Source organism: Rattus norvegicus, chromosome 8 (genome assembly GCF_021556685.1).
Source record: "Rattus norvegicus strain SHRSP/BbbUtx chromosome 8, alternate assembly SHRSP_T2T, whole genome shotgun sequence".
Lineage (NCBI taxonomy): Eukaryota > Metazoa > Chordata > Mammalia > Rodentia > Muridae > Rattus > Rattus norvegicus.
The window spans coordinates 26,249,858-26,272,895 of NC_141541.1; the positions used below are offsets into that span (position 1 = coordinate 26,249,858).

General features: G+C 49.8%; 1 protein-coding gene and 1 long non-coding RNA gene across 17 annotated transcripts in view; one reads left to right on the forward strand and one right to left on the reverse strand.

Moving 5' to 3' along the window:
- The window catches only part of Dnm2 (dynamin 2), an 81,884-nt gene that overhangs the window by 21,017 nt on the left and 37,829 nt on the right, over positions 1 to 23,038 (forward strand). For all 16 annotated transcript variants that reach the window (XM_087560673.1, XM_087560675.1, XM_087560674.1 and 13 more), the window contains 3 exon segments: positions 10,007 to 10,080; positions 18,388 to 18,537; positions 20,465 to 20,668. In XM_087560673.1, coding sequence (XP_087416799.1) covers positions 10,007 to 10,080; positions 18,388 to 18,537; positions 20,465 to 20,668 — 428 coding nt within the window.
- On the reverse strand, positions 15,443 to 22,886 carry LOC134480146 (uncharacterized). Its single transcript, XR_015627550.1, has 3 exons — positions 22,372 to 22,886; positions 18,240 to 18,692; positions 15,443 to 17,848 (listed from the first exon to the last, which is right to left on the reverse strand). It is a non-coding gene; the product is annotated as an uncharacterized LOC134480146 (long non-coding RNA).

The following is a 23,038-nucleotide window of genomic DNA, read 5'->3' on the forward strand; positions in this document are numbered from 1 at the left end:
CTCTGAGTTTGAGGACAGCTTCGTCTATGAAGAGAGTCTCAGGACAGCCAGAGCTACACAGAGAAACCCTGTCTAGAACCTCGCTCCTGCCAAAACGGCATTTTAAAATTTTATGTGTATGACTTTTTGCCTGCATATATGTATGTGTACCACATGCATGTCTGTGTCTGCGGAGACCAATAGAGTGAGCTGGGTTCCCTTGGAACTAGAGTTACAGGTGGTTTTGGGTGCTGTGAATCAAACCTGGGTCCTCTTAACTACTGAGTCATTTCTCCAGCTTAGTCCCACCCACCTTTTTTGTGACAGGCTGTCTCTATATAACCTAGGCTAATCTGGAATTTCTAATGTTTTTGCCATATTCCTCTGGAGTACAGGGATCCTAGGTGCGTGTTACCCTTTCTGGCTATTTGTGCAATTACCAAAAGGGTTATTACTGTCCGTGCAAGCCAGAGACTTCTGGGTCTGCAGAACTCACATGAATAGCTGGGTAGGTGTTGCCTGCTTCCATTAGGAGGGAAGCAAATTGGGAAGTCCCTGGAAGAAGCTGATTAGTTAGACTAGCAGGTCTACTGGCTCCGCATTTATGAGAGACACCACCTCAGTAAATAAGGTGAAGGGCCATGGGAGGAGACACCGACATCAGCCTTGAGTCCCACCATTCACTCTCACGAATGCCTATCACCCACACACAAGCCAAAAAAAAGTGGAGTGTTGACATCCAGACCTTTTGAATTACCTAATTCCCCTGCCCAGTTCTTTTCATATCACGTGGTATTCCTTGACTTTGCCACACCCACTAACTCTAGTCACAGTCTTACTTGGACTTCTGGTTGTTTCTAGTTGTCATTCTCCTGATATTGCCTGAGGACAGAGCCTGTCGCCAGGCTTGTGCGTGCTGAGGGATCTGAAGGAAGCAGGTGACTATTGAGGAGGAAGTGGATTAAGTTGGTGTTGAGTCACCTGACAGGAAAGGTTAAGCTGATGTCCTCACAGAGGTGCCAAGAAGAAGGGCTTGTGTTTCTTGTAGTTCTTAGGGCTGACACCCCCACACACATACACACATCATTGCCTTTGTGACAGCACTCTCCATGTGGCAGACACCTAGCTTCCTATTCTTCCTCTGTCTGCTTCTGCTGGTGTCCTCAGGGCATGGCCAAGTGTTAGGACCCCATTTGCAGATGGAGTCACTGGACAGTGATGTCCTTGTGCTGGTCACACATGGAGAGTCTGACTGAACTGTCAGGCTGCAGACTCTGCCGTGGCCACCCACATTCTTAATCGGCACCAGGAGGACACTGCAGTGGCCTTCCTGTGTTCAGAGTTCACTGGTCTCTTTTTACCCTGGCTCCCAGATGTGCTAGGGATGTGCAGACAGTGCTGGAGCTGCAGGCAGGATCGCAGCAGCTTAGGTGGGGGCCTCAGTGCTCAGTGTCGCTGAGTCGCTTTAACCCCAAGCCTCGGTTTCTGTACCCACCATATGTGAGTAGAGAAAGCACACGGTTCTAGCACAGGATACCAAGTCGGGGATTAAGGGGTCAGGTCAGCTGGAGCTACATATCAAGACTTTAAACAACCAAAAGATAAAATGGGGGCAGAAAAAGACTCTTGGGAGTACAGCAAGAGTCCCTTGTCCACAGTCAACCCAGCTCCTGTGGGATGTGTGTGCCCTGCACAAGCCATTTAAGCAGGTGTTTTCCTTGGGAATGGTTTCATGTTGCCTAGGCTGGCCTCAAACTCAGTACGTAGCCAAGGATGACCTGGCACTTCTGATCTTCCTGCCTCTGTCTAAGTGCTGGGATGAACTATGTGTGCTGCCATATTTATTTCATGAAGCTCTGGTGATGGAACTCAGGCCAGCACCTTGCCCACTGACTGCCAGACAGTACTGGGACATGGTTAAACACAGACGACAAGCTTCCCTGTCCTTTTGGAGCTGACAGCTTACTTCAGTGACTGCTGCTGAAGGAAAAAGATCCAGAGACAATGAGTGAGTGGGTCATGGGCAGCTGTCAGAGGGGTCTGCAAAAGGGTCATCCTGTGAGGTGAATGGCTATGGAGTGTTCTGGTAGACTAGAGGCTGCCTGTCTTCCCTTCCTTCCTAGGGAACATTTGGGCCCATCAAGTTGGGAGTCCACATGAGCCAGCCATCTAACACACAGGAGCTGCCACAGAGATGGTGATCACTCTCAATTCCTCCCTTACCTTACAGAGCACAGCATCTGGCCCAAGATATGAACATCTTCTGCCAACGTCCCAGAACCAACACAGGGCAGGGCTAGAATGGACTCGTCCACTAACAGGTCTGAGACATCACAAGACTGGAAGGGCTGAGTTGAGATCCATGGCTCCATGGTTCAGACAGCTTCCCTGTCCTTCTTGAAAATGTTTTTAGCTATTTGACACAACTGGATGGTCAGATATTTACCTGTTACAAAGTTATAAATTGAACTGCAAAAACCTGGAATTCACATCACCTTGGAGACTGAAACATAATTTTTGCTTTGTTTTGTTTGAGACAAAATCTCATAGAGTCAGGTTGGTCTTTAACTAACAGTAATCCTGCCTCCTGAGAGCAAGAAATCTCAGATATATACATCCACTCTGTGTTCTCCTACTCTTTTAAGGCAGGGTCTTGTGGAGCCCAGGCTAGCCTTGAGCTTACTATATAACTGAGGATAACCTTGAACTCCAGATCTACCTGTCATCCTGGGTGTGGTGGGATCACGTGAGGGCCACCACACCCAGGAAAGCAGACACCGTGCTATTCTGAGTCCAAGGATGACCTCTTCAATCCAGCTGTCTCTCCACAGAAAGATGCAAGCAGATGAACCCTCTGAGGCTGTGCTTAGCGGTCATGCTTACCCAGCATGCACAAATCTCTGGGCTCCGTCCGCCAGCCATACACAGTGCCATACCCTCGATCCCAGCACTTGTAGAGGCAGGAGATCAGGAATTCACGGTCTTACTCAGCTTCAGAGAGGCTTCAAAGCCTGAGCTACTTGAGATCCTACCTCAGATAAAACAAACCATCAAACACAGAAACATCCCAAACATGGAGGGGACTTCCTCCACCTAGAGCCTACTCTGTGTTCCACACTCTGGAGGGCACCTGGTCCTGGACTGTTTCTCAGATCGGTTGTTTCTCAGATCTCCTGCTGGGTGAACTTATAGGTCAGTATTGGCTTTCTCTTGGACATCTTGCTATCTGTCATTGTTACCTCATGTAGGCAGTGACTGGTCTTTGACTGTGAGGTCTATGTCCTGTATCTGTGTGCTGGTGGGTACAGAGCTCCAAGAAGAATGACACCCATCTCCTGTCTACTCTGGAGGTGTTTGCGTCCAGCTGTAGCTGATCATTTGAAAAGTAGATAAACTAGAAAGTGCAGGCTGATGAGGACATCTCTTTGAGGAAAAAGAAATCAGGCAGGGCAGGGTGGGTGTTGGCTCACCAGGAAGCAGCTAGACCTCTCTGAGAAGGGGACATCTTAGCTGAGCCCTCCCTCAGTGCATATAGGAAACCAGTTGTCATAAGGAAGGTCACTGTGTGAGGGTAAACAAAGGCCCTGAGGCAGGAGTATGCCCACTTCCCCTCCTACCAATCCAGCTCCCTGGAACAGATGGAGGAGTAGGGGGTGATTGTTGAGTAATGCCAAGGCCTCTCAGGCCCTTGGGGAACATGTGGGATCCCCTGAAAGTTACACACAGAGGAGTGATTACGGGTTGCTCCAAGTTTACTTTGGTTGTATAGGACGGGTGCTGTCACCGGTGTGGGTGTGGATACGGGTGTGCACTGCCAGAAATTGATGGTAGGTACTGTCCACCGTAGGTTTTTAGACTGGGGCCTTTAATGGAGCCTGAAGTTCATCACTTTCCGCTAGGCTGGCTGGTTAGTGAGCCCCATAAGCCCCAGGGACCTTTCTTCATCTCCCAAGTGCTGGGAGATGTGCATCACTGCGTGTTTTTGTGTGTACGGGGGATCCACACCTGGGTTTTCCCTCAAGGTTGTGTGGTGGACGGGGCTGGGGATTTAGCTCAGTGGTAGAGCACTTACCTAGGAAGCGCAAGGCCCTGGGTTCGGTCCCCAGCTCCGGAAAAAAAGAACCAAAAAAAAAAAAAAAAAAAAAAAAAAAAAAGGTTGTGTGGTGGACACTTTACTGACCAAGCCATCTCCCTAGCCCTAAAGAATGCTATATTTTGGGATACTGTGGCAAGAATTTTATAATTGTAACTTCCCTTTGGGGCAGGTTCATTGTACCTACTTAACCAACAAGGAAGCGGAGGGAACAGAGATGGCCCAACTCACCAGATTGTCCCGGAAGGTTCTAGAAGTAATCCAAGTTATGGATTACATCTGGGCCCTGAGGAGTTCCAGAATCACAGCCACCAAGTCACTCTAGCTATTTCCTGCTCTGGCTCCCCGCCCAAGCTGGCTCTCAGATATGACCATGAGCAGGTGGCACTAGGCCTAAGTGCCAAGGGCGGGACTGATCTGGGTCCTGCTGGATTCCTGGCTAGGGAGGAACTGCTGGACGGAAGCTGGGTAGTGTAGTAAGCAGCACCAGACCTGAGCTCACATGGCCGAGCAGGTGCCAGATCGCCACCACTGCCACCTGAGCTTCAGTGTCCTTGTCTGTGAAATGGCAGAGCCAGTCCTTCATCCCACCTGATGTAGGACCTGTTGTGTTCCCAATTCTAGGTCAGTAGAAGGGGAGACTGCGGAGAGAGCAGTCTTGGTCCTGCCATGGTGTGGCTGCTACTGGGATGGGAGCATGGGGTAGGGAAGAGAGGTAGGGGGAAGCAGCTGAAGTGGGAATTGTCGGTCGGTCAGATTTGGCCTGTAACGGGGAAATGGAGTCTGTGTGGGCCGGGAGGGATGAAGATGGCAGGAGCAGGCCCTGCAGAGCTTAGCGGACAACAGGAAGGCCTCTCCCTGTCACTTGAGAAGAGACACTCCCACCATCACCAGAGGCCCTAGTCAGCTTGTCAGAGGTAGGAGGTGGAACTTATGCCACATGACCTCACTTTCGTAGCTTCAGGCTCTGAGAGTTTCAGGCTTTGAGAATTATGGAGATGAGGAAGGGGTCTCCACCCAGGGCATTTACCTACATCCTGCCAGGTTTCTCAAGTACTGCAACTGGTAGGCTCATCCTTCCCTGCTGTGTTTGACTTGCCTCTCTGGAGACCCCTCCAGGTGTTGGTTCACATAGCTGTCCCCACCTTCTCCACTCTGTACAGAGAAAAGTAAACAGACCTGGCTTTTGGATCAGCCTTTGTGCTGCCTCTTTCCTGTCCCCTCCCAGGAGCCTTTCTCATCTTCCAAGGGGGTCCCCAAGGCAGAGAGTCCTATAGGCTCTGAAGAGAAGCAGTTGACAGTGGTCCCTGTCACTAGTCCTCCTCTGCCATCAGTAACTGACTGAGCCGATGCCCACAGAGACGTTTGCCCTCTGTCTTTCCAACACACACTGAATCGTAACAGCCAACATTGATTTATAAGACACCGTTCAAGCTGCTGGTGACTTGACCAATGCAGGAGCTCTGGTCTGTTACAGAGCCAACGTCCATCTTTCTATCTAAGGCTAAGCTGACAGGAGTGGGAAGGAAGAATAGGCTCAAATGACAGCCTCTTGACTATTTACTAGGTGGGCAGTTCCCTAGGGAAGGGTTGCTTGGCAGAGAGCTCCTCGGAGGTCAAGGGTTCAGAGAGCCTCTAGGAAAAACCTTGATAGTCCAGAGACCTGGATTGTATTGACCTTTGTAGACGAGCTTTCTGGATATCTGTGTTTAGGAGAGAGAGAGAGAGAGACAGAGACAGAGACAGAGACAGAGACAGAGAGAGACAGTCTAACAAGAGAGTCTAGCATTCGTGAAAGCCTCGGGGGTCCATCAGCACACATAAACTAGACATGGTGGTGTACACTTGTGATCCTGGCACTTGGGAAGTAGAAACAGGAAGATTAGGAGTTATAGACCATCTTCTGCTACATAGCATTTGAGGCCAGCCTGGTCTGCATGAGTCACTCTGCCAGAAGAGAAAAAAAGAAAGGAAGGAAACAGAAGTGGGTAGCTCCGTGTGGGAATGAGAAGTAATGCAACACTTTACACTAACTGACCACCTACCATGTGCTTTCCCTGTACCAGGCCTGGAGACACAGAAGGGTGGATCCTGGGCTGGGGAACTGATCATGCACTTACATAGAGAGATGTGACTGTCTTTGAGCCAGAGTTCTCCCCATGCCCCACAGTCGGCAGAATTTACCTGAGAGTGAAGGAAGTAGACCCAAGTCATACAGCTCAGAAGTGGCTAAGTGGGACTAGAATGTTAGGGCGGCCAGGACACATAGGAAATGTCCTAGCAACAGCAAAGAAGGCACCTATGCCTGTGGGAGGCAGGTGGCCTAGGGAAGGAAGAACTAGATAAAGTGGAGGCCATCTCTGTTGCCAGCTAAGGACGGTTGGCGTATGTAGGAGAGCTGCCTGGTAGGCCACAGTGTGTGCTCTGCTGTCTGGCCAGGAAATAGACCTGGTGCTTGAGATCCCCTAAGTTAGAGATGGCCGTTAACCACCATGTTAGGTGCTGGGAATTGAACCTGGGTCCTCTGGAAGAGCAGTTAGAGGTCTTAATTGCTGAGTCATTGCTCCAACCTCCCACCCCCTTTTAAAATTTATTTTTATTTATTTTATGTGTATGAGTGCTATACCTGCATGATGCTAGAAGAGGGCATCCAATCTCATTACAGATGGTTGTGAGACACCATGTGGTTGCTGGGAATTGAACTCAGGACCTCAGGAAGAGCAGCCAGTGCTCTTAACTGCTGAGCCATCTCTCTAGCCCGTTTTCTTTTCCTTTTTTTCTCTTTTCTCTTTTTCTTTTCTTCTTTTTTTCTTTCTTTTTTTTTTAATTTTTTTATTTGAGACAGGGTCTTTCTGTAACTCTAGCTATCCTGAAACTTTGTAGACCAGGCTGGCCTCAAACTCAAAGATTCACCTGCCTCTGCCCCTGCCTCTGCTTCCCAATTGCTAGGATTAAAGGTGTGTACACCACCATCACCTGGCTCAGACAACTGTTTTTTTTTAATAAGAGAAAAAAAGAGTCAGATTTTTAATCATACTTATCGTGTGTGTGTGTGTGTGTGTGTGTGTGTGTGTGTGTGTGTGCGCGCGCGTATGGAGGATATTCTTGGTATGGGTGGGAATGGAGGCTAAAGGACAACTTTCCAGGGTTAGTTCTGTCCTTTTATGTGAAACTTAGGTCTTCAGATTTGGCAGCAGATGTCTTTACCCCCTAGCCATTTCCCTGAGCTATAGAAACCCTCTTAACCAGATCTTTCTCCATCCAGTCCCTGAGACATTTAAGCGAGGTAGCTTGGGAGCTGTGCACTTGGTTCCAGGGTTCAGGGAAACAGCATTACATCAGTTCTGGGCTGCTGGCCCCCAGTCTGCCCTGTGCCATGACTGGTTGTCTCTTATTTAGCTTCTGCCTTCTTTGTTGCCTTCCCTGTTGGCCACCAAGGCCTCAGCCTTTCCTTGTGAGAACTGGAGCTTGTTCTGGGCATCACAGCCGTCACCATTGAAACTATCTATGTCCCTTGTCTGGGACAGACTGGTGATGTCTGAGGCATCACCATTGTCCTGTGGATGTCTCTCATCTCAGAGTCACTTAGTGTAAAGTCACTTGCAACACTGTGCTTTCTGGTCCTGGAGGAGGGAGTGGTGGTTCAGGGACAGATTAACCGACTGAGAGGCTGCATTGTAGGCTCGGAGCTGAGATTGTAGGGCCTGGTGGTCAGTCTTCCTTTGGACCTCTTGTGGTTCAGTCTGTTGCTGTCGTTGCTGGTGCATGGAAGCCTTAGGCAGAGCCCCGTCTCTGCACCTCACTCAGTTCTGTGAGATTGGGGCAGCTGAGCTCTCTGGTGGAATCTTAGCTGCCACTGTTAGGTTTCTTCAGAGTGCTCTGCTTCTCACTTGTCACACCCTTGTGACTGCTCCACACTGCCTACAGAGCAGGCACAGTGCCTACGGAACATTTGACTGGTAAGTTAGTGAATCAATTTAGTTTAGGACTTCTGAGACAGGGTCTCAACTCAGGCTGGTCCATAACTCACTATGTAGCCAGGTATGACCTTAAACGCACGGACCAGCCTGTGCCATAGCCAGCAATGATGAGGACAAGTGGTGACTCCTCCCTATGGCGCCTAGCTCCGTGGCCTCTATTGTAGTTCATTTGTGTTTTCTTTAAAATCAAAACAAATCCTCCCTACTTGGTCCACCCAGGAGGAAGTTCCTTTGAGAAGATAAAAGACTCTTTTTCTTTTATGTGTTTGACTGCCCAAGCTTCTGGATGGGCTATCAGTATTGACCCACCCCCTCCCCAGCCTCCCGCTGAGCTGTGACGCTTTGTTTAACAGTTACCTCTAGTTTATTGTGTGTGCACATATGTATCTGTGTGTGCTCCTGTGCATATCATGGTGCCTGAGTGGAGGTCAGAGGACAGCTTGTGGGGTGGCTTTCTCTTTCCACCATGTCAGCTCTGGGCATTAAGCTCAGGATCAACCTTGCTAGCAGTGGACTTCCCCCTTCTCCTGTCTTCAGTTCCTTCTATTGCAGTGCCCATGCTAGGCAGGTATGTACTGTTGAGCTGTAGCCCAGGCTGACCTGGCACCTGTGTTGGAGCCAAGGACAACCTTGACATTCTGAGTCTCCTGCTTCTGAGTTCCCTCCTTCCCCTCAGATTCTTACGTGTCTCTGGGAGCCATCAGCCCACGTTCTTGTGCCATGTAAAGTCCTGAACCTGGGCCTCACATGCTGCACTGTGTGCTGCCATCTTATACAGACTGATCTGCAAATTCTTTAGACATGACTTGTTTTGTTTTTGCAGATGGTCTTATGTAGCCCAGGCTAGCCTTGAGCTCTCTACATAACTGAGGCTGGTCACAAACTTTTTGATCCTCCTGTCTCCTATGCCCTGCTAGTGACCTTTCTTGAGAGTTATGTAAGCATCTTAAATACACAGCGATTGTTCTGATAACTTTAACAACAAACAAACTGCTAATCACTGTACAGATCGGCATTGATGCTGACTTTTTGCCTTCCTAGAAAGTTCCATCATGGGTCTTCCTGCCTGTTCCTCCAAGAAAAGCCTTTGCCCTGATTCCTATCACAAAAGATCAGGTTCAAGTCTGTGTCTGTGTGCTAATGTAGCCTGGGCTACATGCCTGAGAAGTGTGCATGGGGTCTCTAAGATAGCCGTATTCTTCTCTCTCTTCCCTCCCCCACTCTTCTATCTTTTCTGGTTTTGACACAGGTTTCTCTGTGTAGCCCTGGCTGGCCTGGAACTCACTCTGTAGACCAGACTGGCCTGTAACTCAGAGATCCGCCTGCCTCTGCCTGAGTGCTGGGGCTAAAGGCGTGAACCAGCATCCAGCAGCTGTACTCATTTTAACACCTAATTAGGGAGAGCACGCAGGAATAAACTGTCGGCCAGCCATGCGACAATGCTGATGCTGGCCTCTCCATTTGCTGGTACAAGCATTAGCCACCACGGCCATTTTCTTCAGCGCTGGGAATCCAACCTAGGGTCTTGTGTGTGCTAGGCAAGCACTCTACCAACTGAGCCACACCCCAGCCCTTGTTTTATTTTATTTATTTTTTTTGGAACAGCTTCTTGCTATGTAGTCCTATCTGGCCTGCCTCAGCTTTCAGGGTGCTGGGGTGACTGGTGGTTGTTTTAGCTCAGGCTGGCCTTGAACTTGATCCTGTCTGAAATACAGTACAAGGAGGGCCTAGTGGAAGTGCTAGGGCTCCAGAACATTCTGTGAACACAGCTCTGTGTCTTCCTATTTAGGGACCCTCAAACCTTAGGGCCACAGACTCTGCATAGCCCAGGGGCCCAGCTGGGGTTGGTGTATTTGCTAAGGCTTGTAAGAGACAGTTGCTTACTGCCTGTGGTCACACTTCCTGCCTCACTAGCAGGACTGTGAGTCACTTCTGCTGCTTTCTCTTCTCCCAGGGACTTCCTTCCACGAGGATCAGGAATTGTCACCCGGAGGCCTCTCATTCTGCAGCTCATCTTTTCCAAAACAGGTATGAGAAATAGATATGTCAAATCCAAAACCAAGACAGAGTGAAAACAAACAAAAAATAAAATAAAATAAAGAAAAAATAAGTAAAGCAAAGAACGCAGTGGTAGCATAGCTCAAGGACAGCTTGCCTAGCATGTGGGAAGCCCTGCTTCCATCCCCCACGCCATCCCAATCTGGTATGGAGAGGCATACCTGTAATCCCAGGTCATCCTGTGACGCATAGACAGTTCAGGACCATCCTGGGCTACAGAAGACCCTGTCTCCAATCAGCAGCAACAAACAAGTCCTGTGAAGAGGCCACCTCTGCCTTCAGATGAATGGGGACTTGGTACCTGAGGATAGTAGAGCCTGAGGAGCAATCAGCGCTCCTGGGTTGTTTGGATTTGAACTGCAGGTCTCTCAAGTACAGGGGAGCTGAGAGACAGCTTGAAGAGCACCCTTCTGCAGCCCTTAGTTCCCAAGCAGGGCCAGGCTACCTGGTGCCTGCAGTCACTTTCTGATTCTTTTTTTCTTCTTTTTGAGAAGTCTTGCCTGGTAACCACTTCTTTGCAGTCACAGACCAGGGCCAATTGGAAGAACCACTGTGCCTGGTACTTGAGGCCCAGTCCCTATTCTCATGCTGCCATTTGCTCCCCATATGTCCTGTTACTGAGTTTTCAGATGGGAAACTGAGGCACAGCCAGGTTCCTGCATTTTTAGTGGGCCTCTGACGTGAGATCCTCAACTAAGTCTAAGTGACCTGACATTCCAAGGCCCTGCAGTTTTTTCTTCACCCAGATTCTGCCGGTTTGGCTAGGAAAGGCTCCAGTAAGGCCTGGTGGTTTGGTGTACTGTGCCCCTTGTGGGTTTTGCCTTATGACTGACCACAGGATGGGCTGCTGCCTCTTGGATCAGGCTTCCAACCAGGCACCTATTCTTGTGTTTGCTCTCATTGCCTTCAGGGTTTCCACCTCACCTTAGAAATCCCTGTTTTACACATTTTGTTTTGGGCTTTTTAAGGCAGGGTCTCTGTGTAGCCCTGGCTGTCCTGGAACTCACTCTGAGGACTAGGCTGTCCTCGAACTCATAGAGATCCACCTGCGTCTGCCTCCAAGTACTGGCATTAAAGACATGCACCACCACTGCATGGCTTATTTTTGTACTGTTTCATGGGCTACCAGCTGGCACTGTTGCTGCTCCTGGTCCCTGGCCACCCTGGGAAAACCTGCACCATGAACAGAGAGGAAGACAAGCTTTCCCAGGCTCCTGTACTGGCCTCCCTTCATGGGCACCTTGCCTACAGAGGGGAGGCAATGGAAGACCAGGCAGTCGTGTGCCAGGCTCCTGATGAGCAGTGCTGGCTTCAGCTAGACGGCAGGGTTGGTTGCTCCTTTGGCATCTGGTGCCCAGGCTAGCCTCTGAGTGCTGGCATGCCAGTGCCAGTGAGCAACCATACTTGACTTCACTGTAGTCTTACTTATTTTGAAAATTTTTTATATATTTTTAATTGTATTAATGTTTTCCCTGTAGAGGGCATCAGATCCCCAGGCCTTGCACGTGGTAGGCAAGTCTCTGAGCTATCTGTATCCCTCCTAACCTGTTTGTTTGTTAGGAATTGCTAGCTCAGGCTGATCTCCACTTGTATCTGTACCTTAAGCTCCTGATCTTCCTGCTGTACAGGTCCTGGGAACTGGGGTCATAAGTATGTCCTCCCTGCATGGTCTATGGGTGGGGGTGGAGCCCTGGAATCCATACAAACAAGATGAGCACTCCGCTGAGCTACAGCCCATCCCCCAACTGTAGTCTTTCACGTCTTCTTTTGAGGCAGACTCACTTTGTAGCCCAGGCAGGATTTGAACTCATTGTATTCCAGATAGGCCTTAAACTTTTGATTCTCTATTTGAAGCCTCCTGAGTAGCTGGAACAGCACACCCAAGCCCTCACTGGCATGTGCAGGGAACATTGGGGTGCTGGTGACTAGCAGGCCTGGTTTGTTTTGAGATTCCTTCGTTGCCAAAGTCTACTGGAATCCTAAGGTTCTTTGGGTCTGGGGTAGGGTTGGGGAGAAGACCATGAAAGGAACCACTAAGCTGGGACTACCTGCCCAGAGCTGGCCTGTATAAAGGGTCAAATCAGCCCCGGATCTTCTCCGCCTTCGAGGGAGCCCAGACTTGCCCACCCCTTGCCTGAGGCTGCTGCTTAGATCTTGGCTGAAACTGATCTAGGGGATATGATCAGACCTGTATAGCTATGGTAAGAGGGGACCTTAGACTAGTGTCAGAGTGGGTCACATGGGAGGAGGCTTGGCTGCTTAGGTCAAGGTGACAGTTGAGGAGATGGGGACATGGATCCTCTTGGATCCATGTTCTGTCCTCTGTCCCCTAAGCTTGAATGCCTCTGACCCTTTGCCTAATGGTGGCATTGCTAGTCCCCTTGCTTCAGGCAGATGCCCATATTTTGCATGGCCTCGGTAGGACATTGGAGAGGTAGCCCTTGTGTTGTTGTCACCAGGCTGCCCTGGCCTCTGGCCTAGCAGATGCTGCAGAGATGCATTTCACCATGCTCATCTGACCGAAGAGGATGTATCTGGGTTGTTTAGAGAGCAGTACTGTGTGCAGAGGGAGAGAGGCCAGAAAGGGAGGTATATCTGAGTCCTAGAGATTACAAGTTCCTCACACTGAAGTTTGGGACCTAAGCTGCCAAGCCAGGGCTTTGGGGAAGAGCTGTCTGCTCCTGAAAGGCTCAGAGTCTAAAGATGGGGCCTGTGATGCCAGGCATGGGCCCTCCCCTTTAGTACTTCAGACACCCAAGTGTCTTGGGTCTTCTTGTTCAGGCTGGTCTGTTGAGCCTTGACTAGTAGCTGGTGCTGTTTAAAAATTACCTAAAGCCACAGGCACCAGGAAGCCTAGTGGCCCATGGATGGCCCTTGCCCAGAATCATCTGCTAAACTCAGTACAGGGGTTTTCCCTCCCATCCCCAGCCTTTGCCTTGACCTTGCTTGGTCTAGGATCAATGGACCGTAAAAGAAATGTCAGGACATGGCCAGAGCCTGCCAGAGTCCAGCCCCTCTTCATCTCCAGAGACAGCCATGCCTCCTCGCTGCCCCCTCAGGCTCCTCTGTTCTCCCTTCCGTCCCTCACCATGTTCCACAGGGCCACTTGTTAGACAAAACTATGCTCTCTTGAATTAAATTTTGTTTGAGACTGAATCTGATGTTGCTCAAGCTGGCCTTGAATTTGCTTATATTTGAAGCTAGCCTTGTAAGTCCTGACCCTCTTGGCTCTACCTCCGATGTTCTGGAATTTCAGGTGTACCTTCCTATGTCTAGCTGTGTTCTCACTGTGTCTCTTCCCCACTGGAAAAGCAAATACACTGAGGCAGGGGAATGCCAAAATACTTTGCTGTCCATTCTTGCCTGACACCCTTTTGTGCTCTTCTTGTATCTCTCATCATTGCTCTGTCTGCATGGGCTAAGGGGTAGAAAGTGAGTGGATCTGCCCTCTGTTTCTTACTCAGTACCTCCTCCCTGTGCTGTTTGATCATGGCAGGCCCTTTCTGACCTTCTGTTTTCCAGGCCCTGAGGTCTGGGCATCCATCAGGAGCAGACAAAACCATGCTCGGGTGTGTTTTCTGGGTCTAAGAAAAAAGCTGAGCTTGGAGCAGATGTGACTCAAGTTGGGGGCTAGTTGAAATGACTGCCTCATTGTAACTATTGTAGTAACAGTGTATCTTAGACCAGGTGGCAAAAGAAAAAAAAAAAAAAAAAAAACAAGGGGTTGGGGATTTAGCTCAGTGGTAGAGCGCTTGCCTAGCAACCGCAAGGCCCTGGGTTCGGTCCCCAGCTCTGAAAAAAAGAAAAAAAAAAAAAAAAAAAAGACCAGGTGGCAGTCCCTACTTGTCTCAAATCTGAAGATGTGTAGGCTAAACAGGAGTAGTAAATGTGTGCTAATGCTCGTTGTAAGGCTCTGAAAAGTCCTTCATGCACAAATCCATCAGGTTGTTGTCTTGTTTGTTTTATTTTTGAGACAGAGTGTTGGGTAGGCCAGCCTCAAACTCAGTGTGGCTGAAGGTGAACTTGAGCCTCTGACCCATCCCTACCTCTCTGTGCTGCGGTTACCTGAGTGTGGCGCTACACAGGGTTTATGTGGTGCTGGGATCAAAGGTTCTCTACCAAAATGAATCTTATCCCCTATCCTATTTTCTAGATCTATTATTTTAAGGTGCAGTGTACATGTAGAGTCCAGAGGTGTTGGGTCCTCTTGATATGGCAGGAGTTACAGTCACAGTCCCCTGTGAGCCAACTCTCCAGTGCCCTCTTGGTTTGTTTGATACTGGAACTTAACTGCCTAGCCTAGGCTGGCCTTCAATTCAGGCGAACCCTCAAGGTTCACAGATCTTGTTTGGTTGTTGGGTGTGTCCAAGGGTTTCTGACATGTGTCTGAGCCCACAGGCATTCTTGTCCAGATATTCATGCCTGTGCCAAATCTGAAGAAGGCAGACCTCATGGAGTCAGTCACCATGGTTTTGCTCTTTGCTAGGCTGTGAGTAAAGTCCTGATCCTCCTGCCTCCATCTTCCAACACCTAAATATATGCTTAAGAAGCAAAACAAGGGGCTGGAGAGATGGCTCAGCGGTTAAAAGCACCCGACTATTCTTCCAGAGGTCCTGAGTTCAATTCCCAGCAACCACATGGTGGCTCACAACCATCTGTAAAGAGATCTGATGCCCTCTTCTGGTGTATCTGAAGACAGCTACAGTGTACTTATATATAATAAATGAACAAATCTTTAAAAAAAAAAAAAGAAGCAGAACAAGGTGCTGGAGAGTGTAGTGAATCAAACCCAGCCATTTATAGTCACATCCATGCAGGCAGGTAGAAGCTCTTTAGAAACCCCCTTCCTTCCAGCTCATCTGGGCACACAGTAGGGCTGCCTTTGGGAAACCTCTGGTAAGAAAGTGGCTGGCCCACCAGGGTTAGCAGAATGTCTGCTGACCCAGACTCACCTTTGGTTTCTTCCTTTATCCCTGCTGTGGACCAGGACTTGGGCTGGGGTCTGTGTAGCCTGCTAAGAGGCCCCTGGGGAGAGCCTTGTTTGGTTCACTGTGCAGGGAAGGGTCAGGGAGAATCCACTCTGCTGCCAATGGATGTGTGGCTATCAGAATGCTGCAGTGTTGGCCCAGGGACCAGAGGAACTGGCTTTGTCAACAGGGAACATGGGGACCTGGATGAGCAGAGCTAGCAGTGACTTAAGAGGCGTGGCCTAGGCTACTGATGACCAACTGTCAGGCAGCCCAGCCTAAAGCATCCAGCACACTTTTTATTTAACATTGAGCATGTGTATTAACAGGCAGGGTCTCTTTCTTTCTTTCTTTCTTTTTTTTTAAAGATTTACTCATTTATTATATATAGGTACACTGTAGCTGTCTTCAGATACACCAGAAGAGGGCATCGGATCTCTTTACAGATGGTTGTGAGCCACCATGTGGTTGCTGGGAATTGAACTCATGACCTCTGGAAGAGCAGTCGGGTGCTCTTAACCGCTGAGCCATCTCTCCAGCCCGCAGGGCCTCTTTCTGCTTTGGAATAGCTGATTAAAGTGGCTGACTGGCCAGCGAGCACTCTGCCTCCCCAGCACTGGGGTTAAAGCACGCACTACCATGTCTGTCTTACTTTCATAAGTTCTGTCAATCAAATGCAGGTCCTCATGCTTGCATGGCAAGCACTTCACTGACTGAGTCTTCAGCTTGAGGGGTTCTTTTTAAGGCAAGGTTTCACTGTATAGCCAGGCTGGCCCCTAACTCATAACCCTGCCTTTGGCTTCTAACTGCCCCTGTAGGTATGAGCTTCCCCAGTGAGCTTAAAGCGGGCATTTTTGTTAGGACCTGCCAAAGGTGTTGTGTGGCTTATATGAATGGCATGCCCTCTCTGTATTCTCTCGTGTTAAGACAGGGAGATGACAGAGCCTTTTACCCCCAGCACTTTCCACGTTGCGCCTTGGGACCCTCTGCTCATTAATGGCAGAGATGTTGGCTGCCACTCTCTGTCTTCACACAGATTTGGTTGGGATGTCTGTTCTGCTGATCAAGAAAGTTGAGGCCCAGGTAGGGCCTTCCAGGGCTGATTAATCTAACAACTGTATCAAAGCCTGGGTGCCTGGGTGCTGCTGCTGCTAGCAGGTTCCAGTCCCATGAATATAATGCAGATGGAGAAGGAGGCCAAGGCAGAGCAAGTGGCAAACAGGGAGGGGGAGAAGGGAAGGAGCCACCAGCCCTGGACTTGGCCCTGGCTCTGCTATCTTATGCTGCCACCATCTCTCACTTGCTGACTGCCTTGATCCGGTAGAGAACTGAGGTTCTGTGGGGGCTGGGCGACTGATCCATTTTTAGTGGCAGCTGCAGGAAGAGTGTTTCCGCTTGTCCCCTGGAGGGCCAGAGCACGCGGCTGCCCTTGGGAAGTGGGTCAGCTGATTATGTGTGGGCTGAGGGGGAGTCCCAGAGCCTCTGTCCACACCCTCATTGGCCCTGCATCTGGATGGCCAGCACCCATGCTAGACACAGACTGGTCCTGCTGAGGTCACTGGGTTTGAGAGTCACTACCTCTACGAGGTCATCTGACCTACTGAGTCCCGGCACACCACTGAGCTTGAGTCAACCCCATGTCCTCCCTGGCCTCAGATTCCATTGTGTTTGTGTGTCTGTGTGAGTGTATGCTGTTGTGCTGATGTGCACCTGCCTGCTGCAGAGGCTTGAGGAGGGAGGATGTCAGGTGTCCTCTTCATCCCTCTCCACTTGTTCCTCCGAGGCAGGGTCTCTGGGTCTGCTTGTATTATTTGAATCAGTATAGCCTTGGCCTGCCTTGAATTCATAGTGATTCTCCTTGTCTCTACCTCCTGAGCAGTGGGATTAAAGGTGTGCACCACCATGCTGGACTTGTTTTGTCCTTGCTGGGCTGGAGGCCAGCAAGCCCCAGCAAACCTCCTCTTCCCCATGCCCTTTTGGGCTGAGGGTTAAATGCATTCATGGGATGCCTGGTTGTGGGTGCTGGGACCTACATTTCCATCCTCGAGTTTGTACAACAAACTTCTGAGTCATCTCTAGCCACATGCTTTTTTTTTCTTGAGATGGTCTCACAATAGCCCAAGCTGATCCCTTGCTGGTCCTAATCCCTCTGCCTCCACATCCCTGTGATGACAGGTCCTTGTCATCACACTGCTTTATTTATGCTGTACTGGGGTGCCCCAGGCTCCCTGCATGACTGCCATGGCTCTGCCCGCTGAGCTGCTGGGCCATCTCTGCTTGTGGCGTCTTTGTGACTAGGCCTTCTGACCCCAAGCACGCTCAGTGCTTGCCCCTATTGGCAGTAGCTTGTCCTGTGGTCCTGTAATTGGTTACCCAGTGATTGTTTCTCAGATGCTCCACACGGCATCCATCCTGGCTCCTTCTCCCTGCAGAAGACCCTGCTGCCTCAGTGTCAACCAGAGTGTGCTCTTGCAGCCCTTTGAGACAAGAGTTGGCACCTCCCCGGCTTTAACTTAGCAAATTCAAGCATCTAGATCCCAGCCTGGCAGCTGATGCCTGCAGTTCAAACACAAACATCGTTGTCTTTTGTCGGACAGGATCTCCTGTGCGGCCCAGTTTATCTCATTATCCTTCCTCAGCCTCTTCAGTACCAGGTTTGCAGGTGCATGCTGCAGTACCCAGCTCTTCTCAGTTTGGGTACTGAGGCAGTGGGATCTCCAACTCCAGTCCAGACCACACACTGAGCTCCAGATCAGCCTGGGACCAAATTCCTTTATCAAAAAGAAAAAGTCTGTCGGTAAAGAGGTAGTAACAAAGTGTGACTCAGCAGTCTTGTAAAAGTCAGGTGTTGGGGTGCACACTTGTCACCCCCAGTGCTGTGTGGTTGAGATGGAAGGGCTGATGCAGTTTCATGGCCAGCCAGACTAACCTAGCTAATGAGCCTTAGGCCCTATTCAGATGCACTGGCAAAAAAACAAAACAAAACAAAACAAACCCAACTTGGAGAGCAGTAGCAGCTGACCTCTGGTCATCCCAGGCCCATGTGCGTGAATACTTCATACACAGAAACAGACCCAGTGGCATACACTTTTAATCCTAGCAAAGACAGAAGGAGTACAAGGCCAGCATCCATGGGGAGACTCTCTCAAAACATAAACTTACCCAATTTAAGAGGAGAAATGAATGCCATGTTCCTCAAGTTCTGTAGGAACTGAAGTGGTTGCGTTTCTTCTGCTTGGTACACTGCGTGTTCCTGTGTGTTCTCTCCTTTCCCTCTTTCTCACCTTGAACATCTTTTTTCCCATGTCAGAATATGCGGAGTTTTTGCACTGCAAGTCCAAAAAGTTTACAGACTTTGATGAAGTCCGGCAGGAGATCGAAGCAGAGACTGACCGGGTCACAGGCACCAACAAAGGCATCTCCCCGGTGCCCATCAACCTTCGGGTCTATTCACCACACGGTAGGAAGCTTGGTGGGGACCCAGGGGAGCTGGAACCCTGTTCTGTCCAGTAGGAGCTTCCTGAGCATCTGAGACAGCGTCCTGACTCAGAAGGCCTTGGATGGGGTGGGCAAGCATGGGCGTGGGCACATGCCTGTAGTCTCAGCTCTGGGGTGCTGGAGGACAGAGGACAGAGAAAGACCGCATCTCAAACAAAAGCCAGCGAAGGAGGACCAGACTGGGGCTCAGTGGTCAGGCACTTGTGTAGCATGCATGGAGTCAATCCCCACATTTCAAATAAAAATGAGCCAGGCATGGTGCTGTGTCTGCTGTGTAGACCTGTAATCCCAGCATTCAGTAGGCTAAGACACAGACCGTATTTGAGGCTAGCCTCCGCTAAACTTCTGTAAAATATTCTGTTTTAATTTTTAAAAGTTCTTATTTAAATGAACGTGTTTTGCCTGGATGTATGTATTTACATACCATATATGTGCCTGGTACCTAAGGAAGTCAGAGAGAGTGTCAGCCCCATGAACTGGAGTTATCAGTGATTATATGCCACCATGTTGGTACAGGGAGTTGAACCCAGGTCTTCTGAAAGAATCAGTGTTGGTAATCACTCAGCTACATTTTCTTTAATGTATTTCTTTACATTTTCTTCTCTTTGTTTGCGTATGTGGTGTCATGTCATGTGGTGTCACATTATGTGGTGCACATGTGGAGGTCAGAGGACAATTTGCAGAAGTCAGTTTTCTCCTGTCTCCATGCAGGTCCCAGGATGGAACTCAGGACATCAGGCTTAGTGGCAGGAATCTACCCACTGAGCTACGTCGCTGACCTATTTATTTTCTGTCTCTTTCAAAACACAGCCATGTAGCCCAGACTAGTTTCAAACTCCTCAGAAGGCCCAGTTGTCCTTGAATTCCTATCCTCTGTTCCTGCTTCCCGGTGCTGTAGTAGTAGACTTGTGCACTCAGGCATGGCTTCCGTTGTGCTAGACTAGAGAGCAGGGCTCTGTGGACGCTAGGTGAGACTGGACCACCTGAGCTTATAGCCTGAGCTACATGGTGAGTTCCAGGCCAGTCTGGGCTACACACGTAGACCTTGCCTCAGAAATAAAGAAGGTGTGAGAGGAAAGCGCATGGCTTGGTGAGTAGAGTGCTTGCTGCACAAGGAAGAAGACTTACATTTTCTACAGCAGCCATGCAGAGCACAGCACTGTGTGTCTTAATTACGGAACTCTGGAGGTCTGAGCAGATGATCAGTCTCTGTTCTCAGTAGTTACACAGTGTAGCTGTGTTGCTAGCTCTGGACATAGTGAGGAAACTCTTTCTCAGGTAAGGTGTAGACGCCAGCAGTGTAGTGCAGTGGCAAAGGTGCCTGCTGCAAGCCTGACAGCCAGGGTCAGTCCCCAGAACCCACAGGGTAGATAGAAGGAGACAGCCGACTACCATGGATTCTCTGACTTCCACTTCTTGATACACGCACGCATACACATACATACACATACATATGCATAAACACACACACTCTCCTCTCTCTAACTCTTCTCTCTCTCTCTCTCTCTCTCTCTCTCTCTCTCTCTCTCTCTGTCTCATTAAATATGTATTAAATCTTTAAAAGAATATGGTAGAAGGGGTTGGGGATTTAGCTCAGTGGTAGAGCGCTTGCCTAGCAAGCGGAAGGCCCTGGGTTCGGTCCCCTACCCAGAATATGGTAGAAAACAATTGTGGGAGATAGTTGTGTGACCTCTGACCTCCACACGTGTGTGCCCAGGAGGGTACTCACCAAATACAGAAAGTACACAGTGAAGTGTGTTCTAGTAGGAGTGTTAGGAGTGGCCCCGAGATGTGACTCCCCTTGGGAACTTGCTGGTGTCCACTGGCTGTGTGTGGACCTGAACTCCTAACTGGGCTCTGACCACCTTTGCCTCTTGATCTTCCCTCAGTGTTGAACTTGACCCTCATCGACCTCCCAGGCATCACTAAGGTGCCAGTGGGGGACCAGCCACCAGACATCGAGTACCAGATCAAGGACATGATCCTGCAGTTTATCAGCCGGGAGAGCAGCCTCATTCTTGCCGTCACACCTGCCAACATGGACTTGGCCAACTCGGATGCCCTCAAGCTGGCCAAGGAGGTGGACCCCCAAGGTAACTCCAGCCTGGGGCAGCAGCCACTTCCAGTAGTGCTAGGTCCCCTCCCTGGTGTGCTATGTCACAGGGTTGTGTTAGAAAGGCCTCCTGAGATGCCTTGCGACACTTGAAATAGCTTCGCTCTTCCTTGAGTGTTGATGGGGTCTACTCCGCCTGCCCTAGAGTCTGGCGTGTGGCTGTCGTAGTCAGCTTTTCATCACTATAGCCAACACGGTGACAGAGACCCTGTCTTAAAGAGCATTCAGGGCTAGTTAGGCTCAGTGTTTCAGAGCACCCTCTTGTGATTAGTGGTTTCTGCTATTGGGCCTGTGAGTGGATAACACTTCACTGTGCACATTGGGAGCAACACAGAATAAGAAAAGGACAAGGGATCCTACAAGGTGATGCTCCAAGTGACCCCAATGACCTGAAAGCTTCAAGGAGACATTTAAAACCCAAATTATAGTCTGCACAGAGTACCTCAGTGAGGGTTGCTCACTTAGAAGTGCCCAGCATGAATGAGGATCTGGGTTCAATCTGACAGCTTATTTGTTAAGAGCACTTTCTCCTGAGCGTGGCAGCACATTCATTTAATTCTAGCACTTGATAGGCAAAGCAGGTGGATCCCCGTGAGTTCAACTCTGACCACTCTACAGTGTTCACTCCATCTGGACCTGGAATAGCTCAGTAGGTGGTGTGCCTGTTAGTGTGGAGGACCCCAGCACTGCATGACACTGGTGTGGTGCTTCACACCTGGAATTCTAGGACTCCAGAGGCGAACTCCAAGAGTTCATCATAGGCATTTAGAGGCCAGTCCGGGCTCTATGAGAACCTCTCTCAAAGAAAGGAAGAAATAAAACCTAGAAAAGTAGAGAAGGGCGCACACAACCTGGTGGAGAGTTGAGGTCATGAGTGGAGGAGACCCTTGAGACGGCAGGGTGAGCTGGAAGCATAGGGCTGCAAGTCCTCCTTCTCAGGAGCCTCCTGCCCATCCAGTCATGCTGCCCGCTGTCCACACCTATGCCTGTGACAAAGCATTAGCAGGGCAGTACAGAATGGGCTAAGATGGTCACCATTTGTGAGCACACTGGCCTCCTACAGCCATTTTTGTCCTTTTTTCCTTTTTTGCCTTTGCAAGTACTCATCGTTTTTACAGAAAAGTTACCGTGGGAAATCAGCAGCCCACAAAGCTCCCCTCTTCCACATAGATAACCCTGGCCACACTTCCTTCCAAAGTTTTTCTTACGTGTAAACTTACTTTTAAGTGGACGTCCTTCCTTATTTTTGTCTGTGCCTCTGTTTGTGGTTGTTGCTCTTGGCGATTGCGACTTTTATTTTTCAGTCGTGGTTTCAGGATGTAGCCCTGGCTACCCTGGACTTGTAGACCGAGATAGTCTCAGTATCAGGTTCTACCTGCTTCCGCCTCCCACGTGTGAGGATTGCAGGTGCAAGCCACACGCCTGGCCCTACTTTATACTATAGTGATAGTATGTTACTCTGTGGGCAGGCCCCACTGTATACTGACCCACTCCTTAGCCTCCCTGTATCTCTTCTTATCAACAGACGGTTTCATTTGGTGTCCATGTCTCAGGCCCTGCCCCACTCATTTCTCTCTCTAGTGTGACCTCTTCCCTATTCGCTGTATGAATTCTTATAGGCACACCCCCTTCACAGTAGTGCCAGCTAATGTAGACACCTGTGATGTCCAAGTCGATACCCACCTTCTGTGGGCCTCCTCAGCCTCTGTGTGTCTTGCACATGTGCATGCAGGCACACATTCACATGTGTATCCAAGCTGGTGCCTGTGTCCTGATGTGACGGCTGTTCTTGCTAGTTAGGCGGGGTCCTCTGTGGTCCAGATTGGCTTCAAACTGTTTAGCTGAAGGTAACCTTAAGCTTCTGGTCCTCCTCTCTACCGCCTGATTGCTGAGATCACAGTGGTGTGTCTCCATGCAGGCTCAGTGTAGCTGACCAGGTGCTTCGGAAAGAGCCCAGGCTCCTTGGCAAGTGCTCTACAGCTCAGCTGGTACAGGGTAGGACCCAAGGTTTCTGAATGCTAAAGCAAGACTGGTCCGTGGAGTACACTGGCCCCTACCCTGGCTTGGAAGCTCAGCTCATAAACTGCTCGGGTGAATTGTGGTCAGGACCCCAAACTACAAAAGCCTTGGCCATAGGGATTAGGGAGTAGTGGGGAGGCTGAGAAGCACATGGGTTTGGCGTAGCTCTGCTGTGGGATGTGCTGACTCTGGTTGACCTGGGGAGAACGTTGATGTCCTTGGCATGGTAATTGAACCAGGTAACAAGGGGCCCTGGAAACCGTTGCTCAGGTTCAAGTGTGATGTTGAGAATGGGCAGGGGAGATCCTGTTTCCATGATGTTCATTGGTTC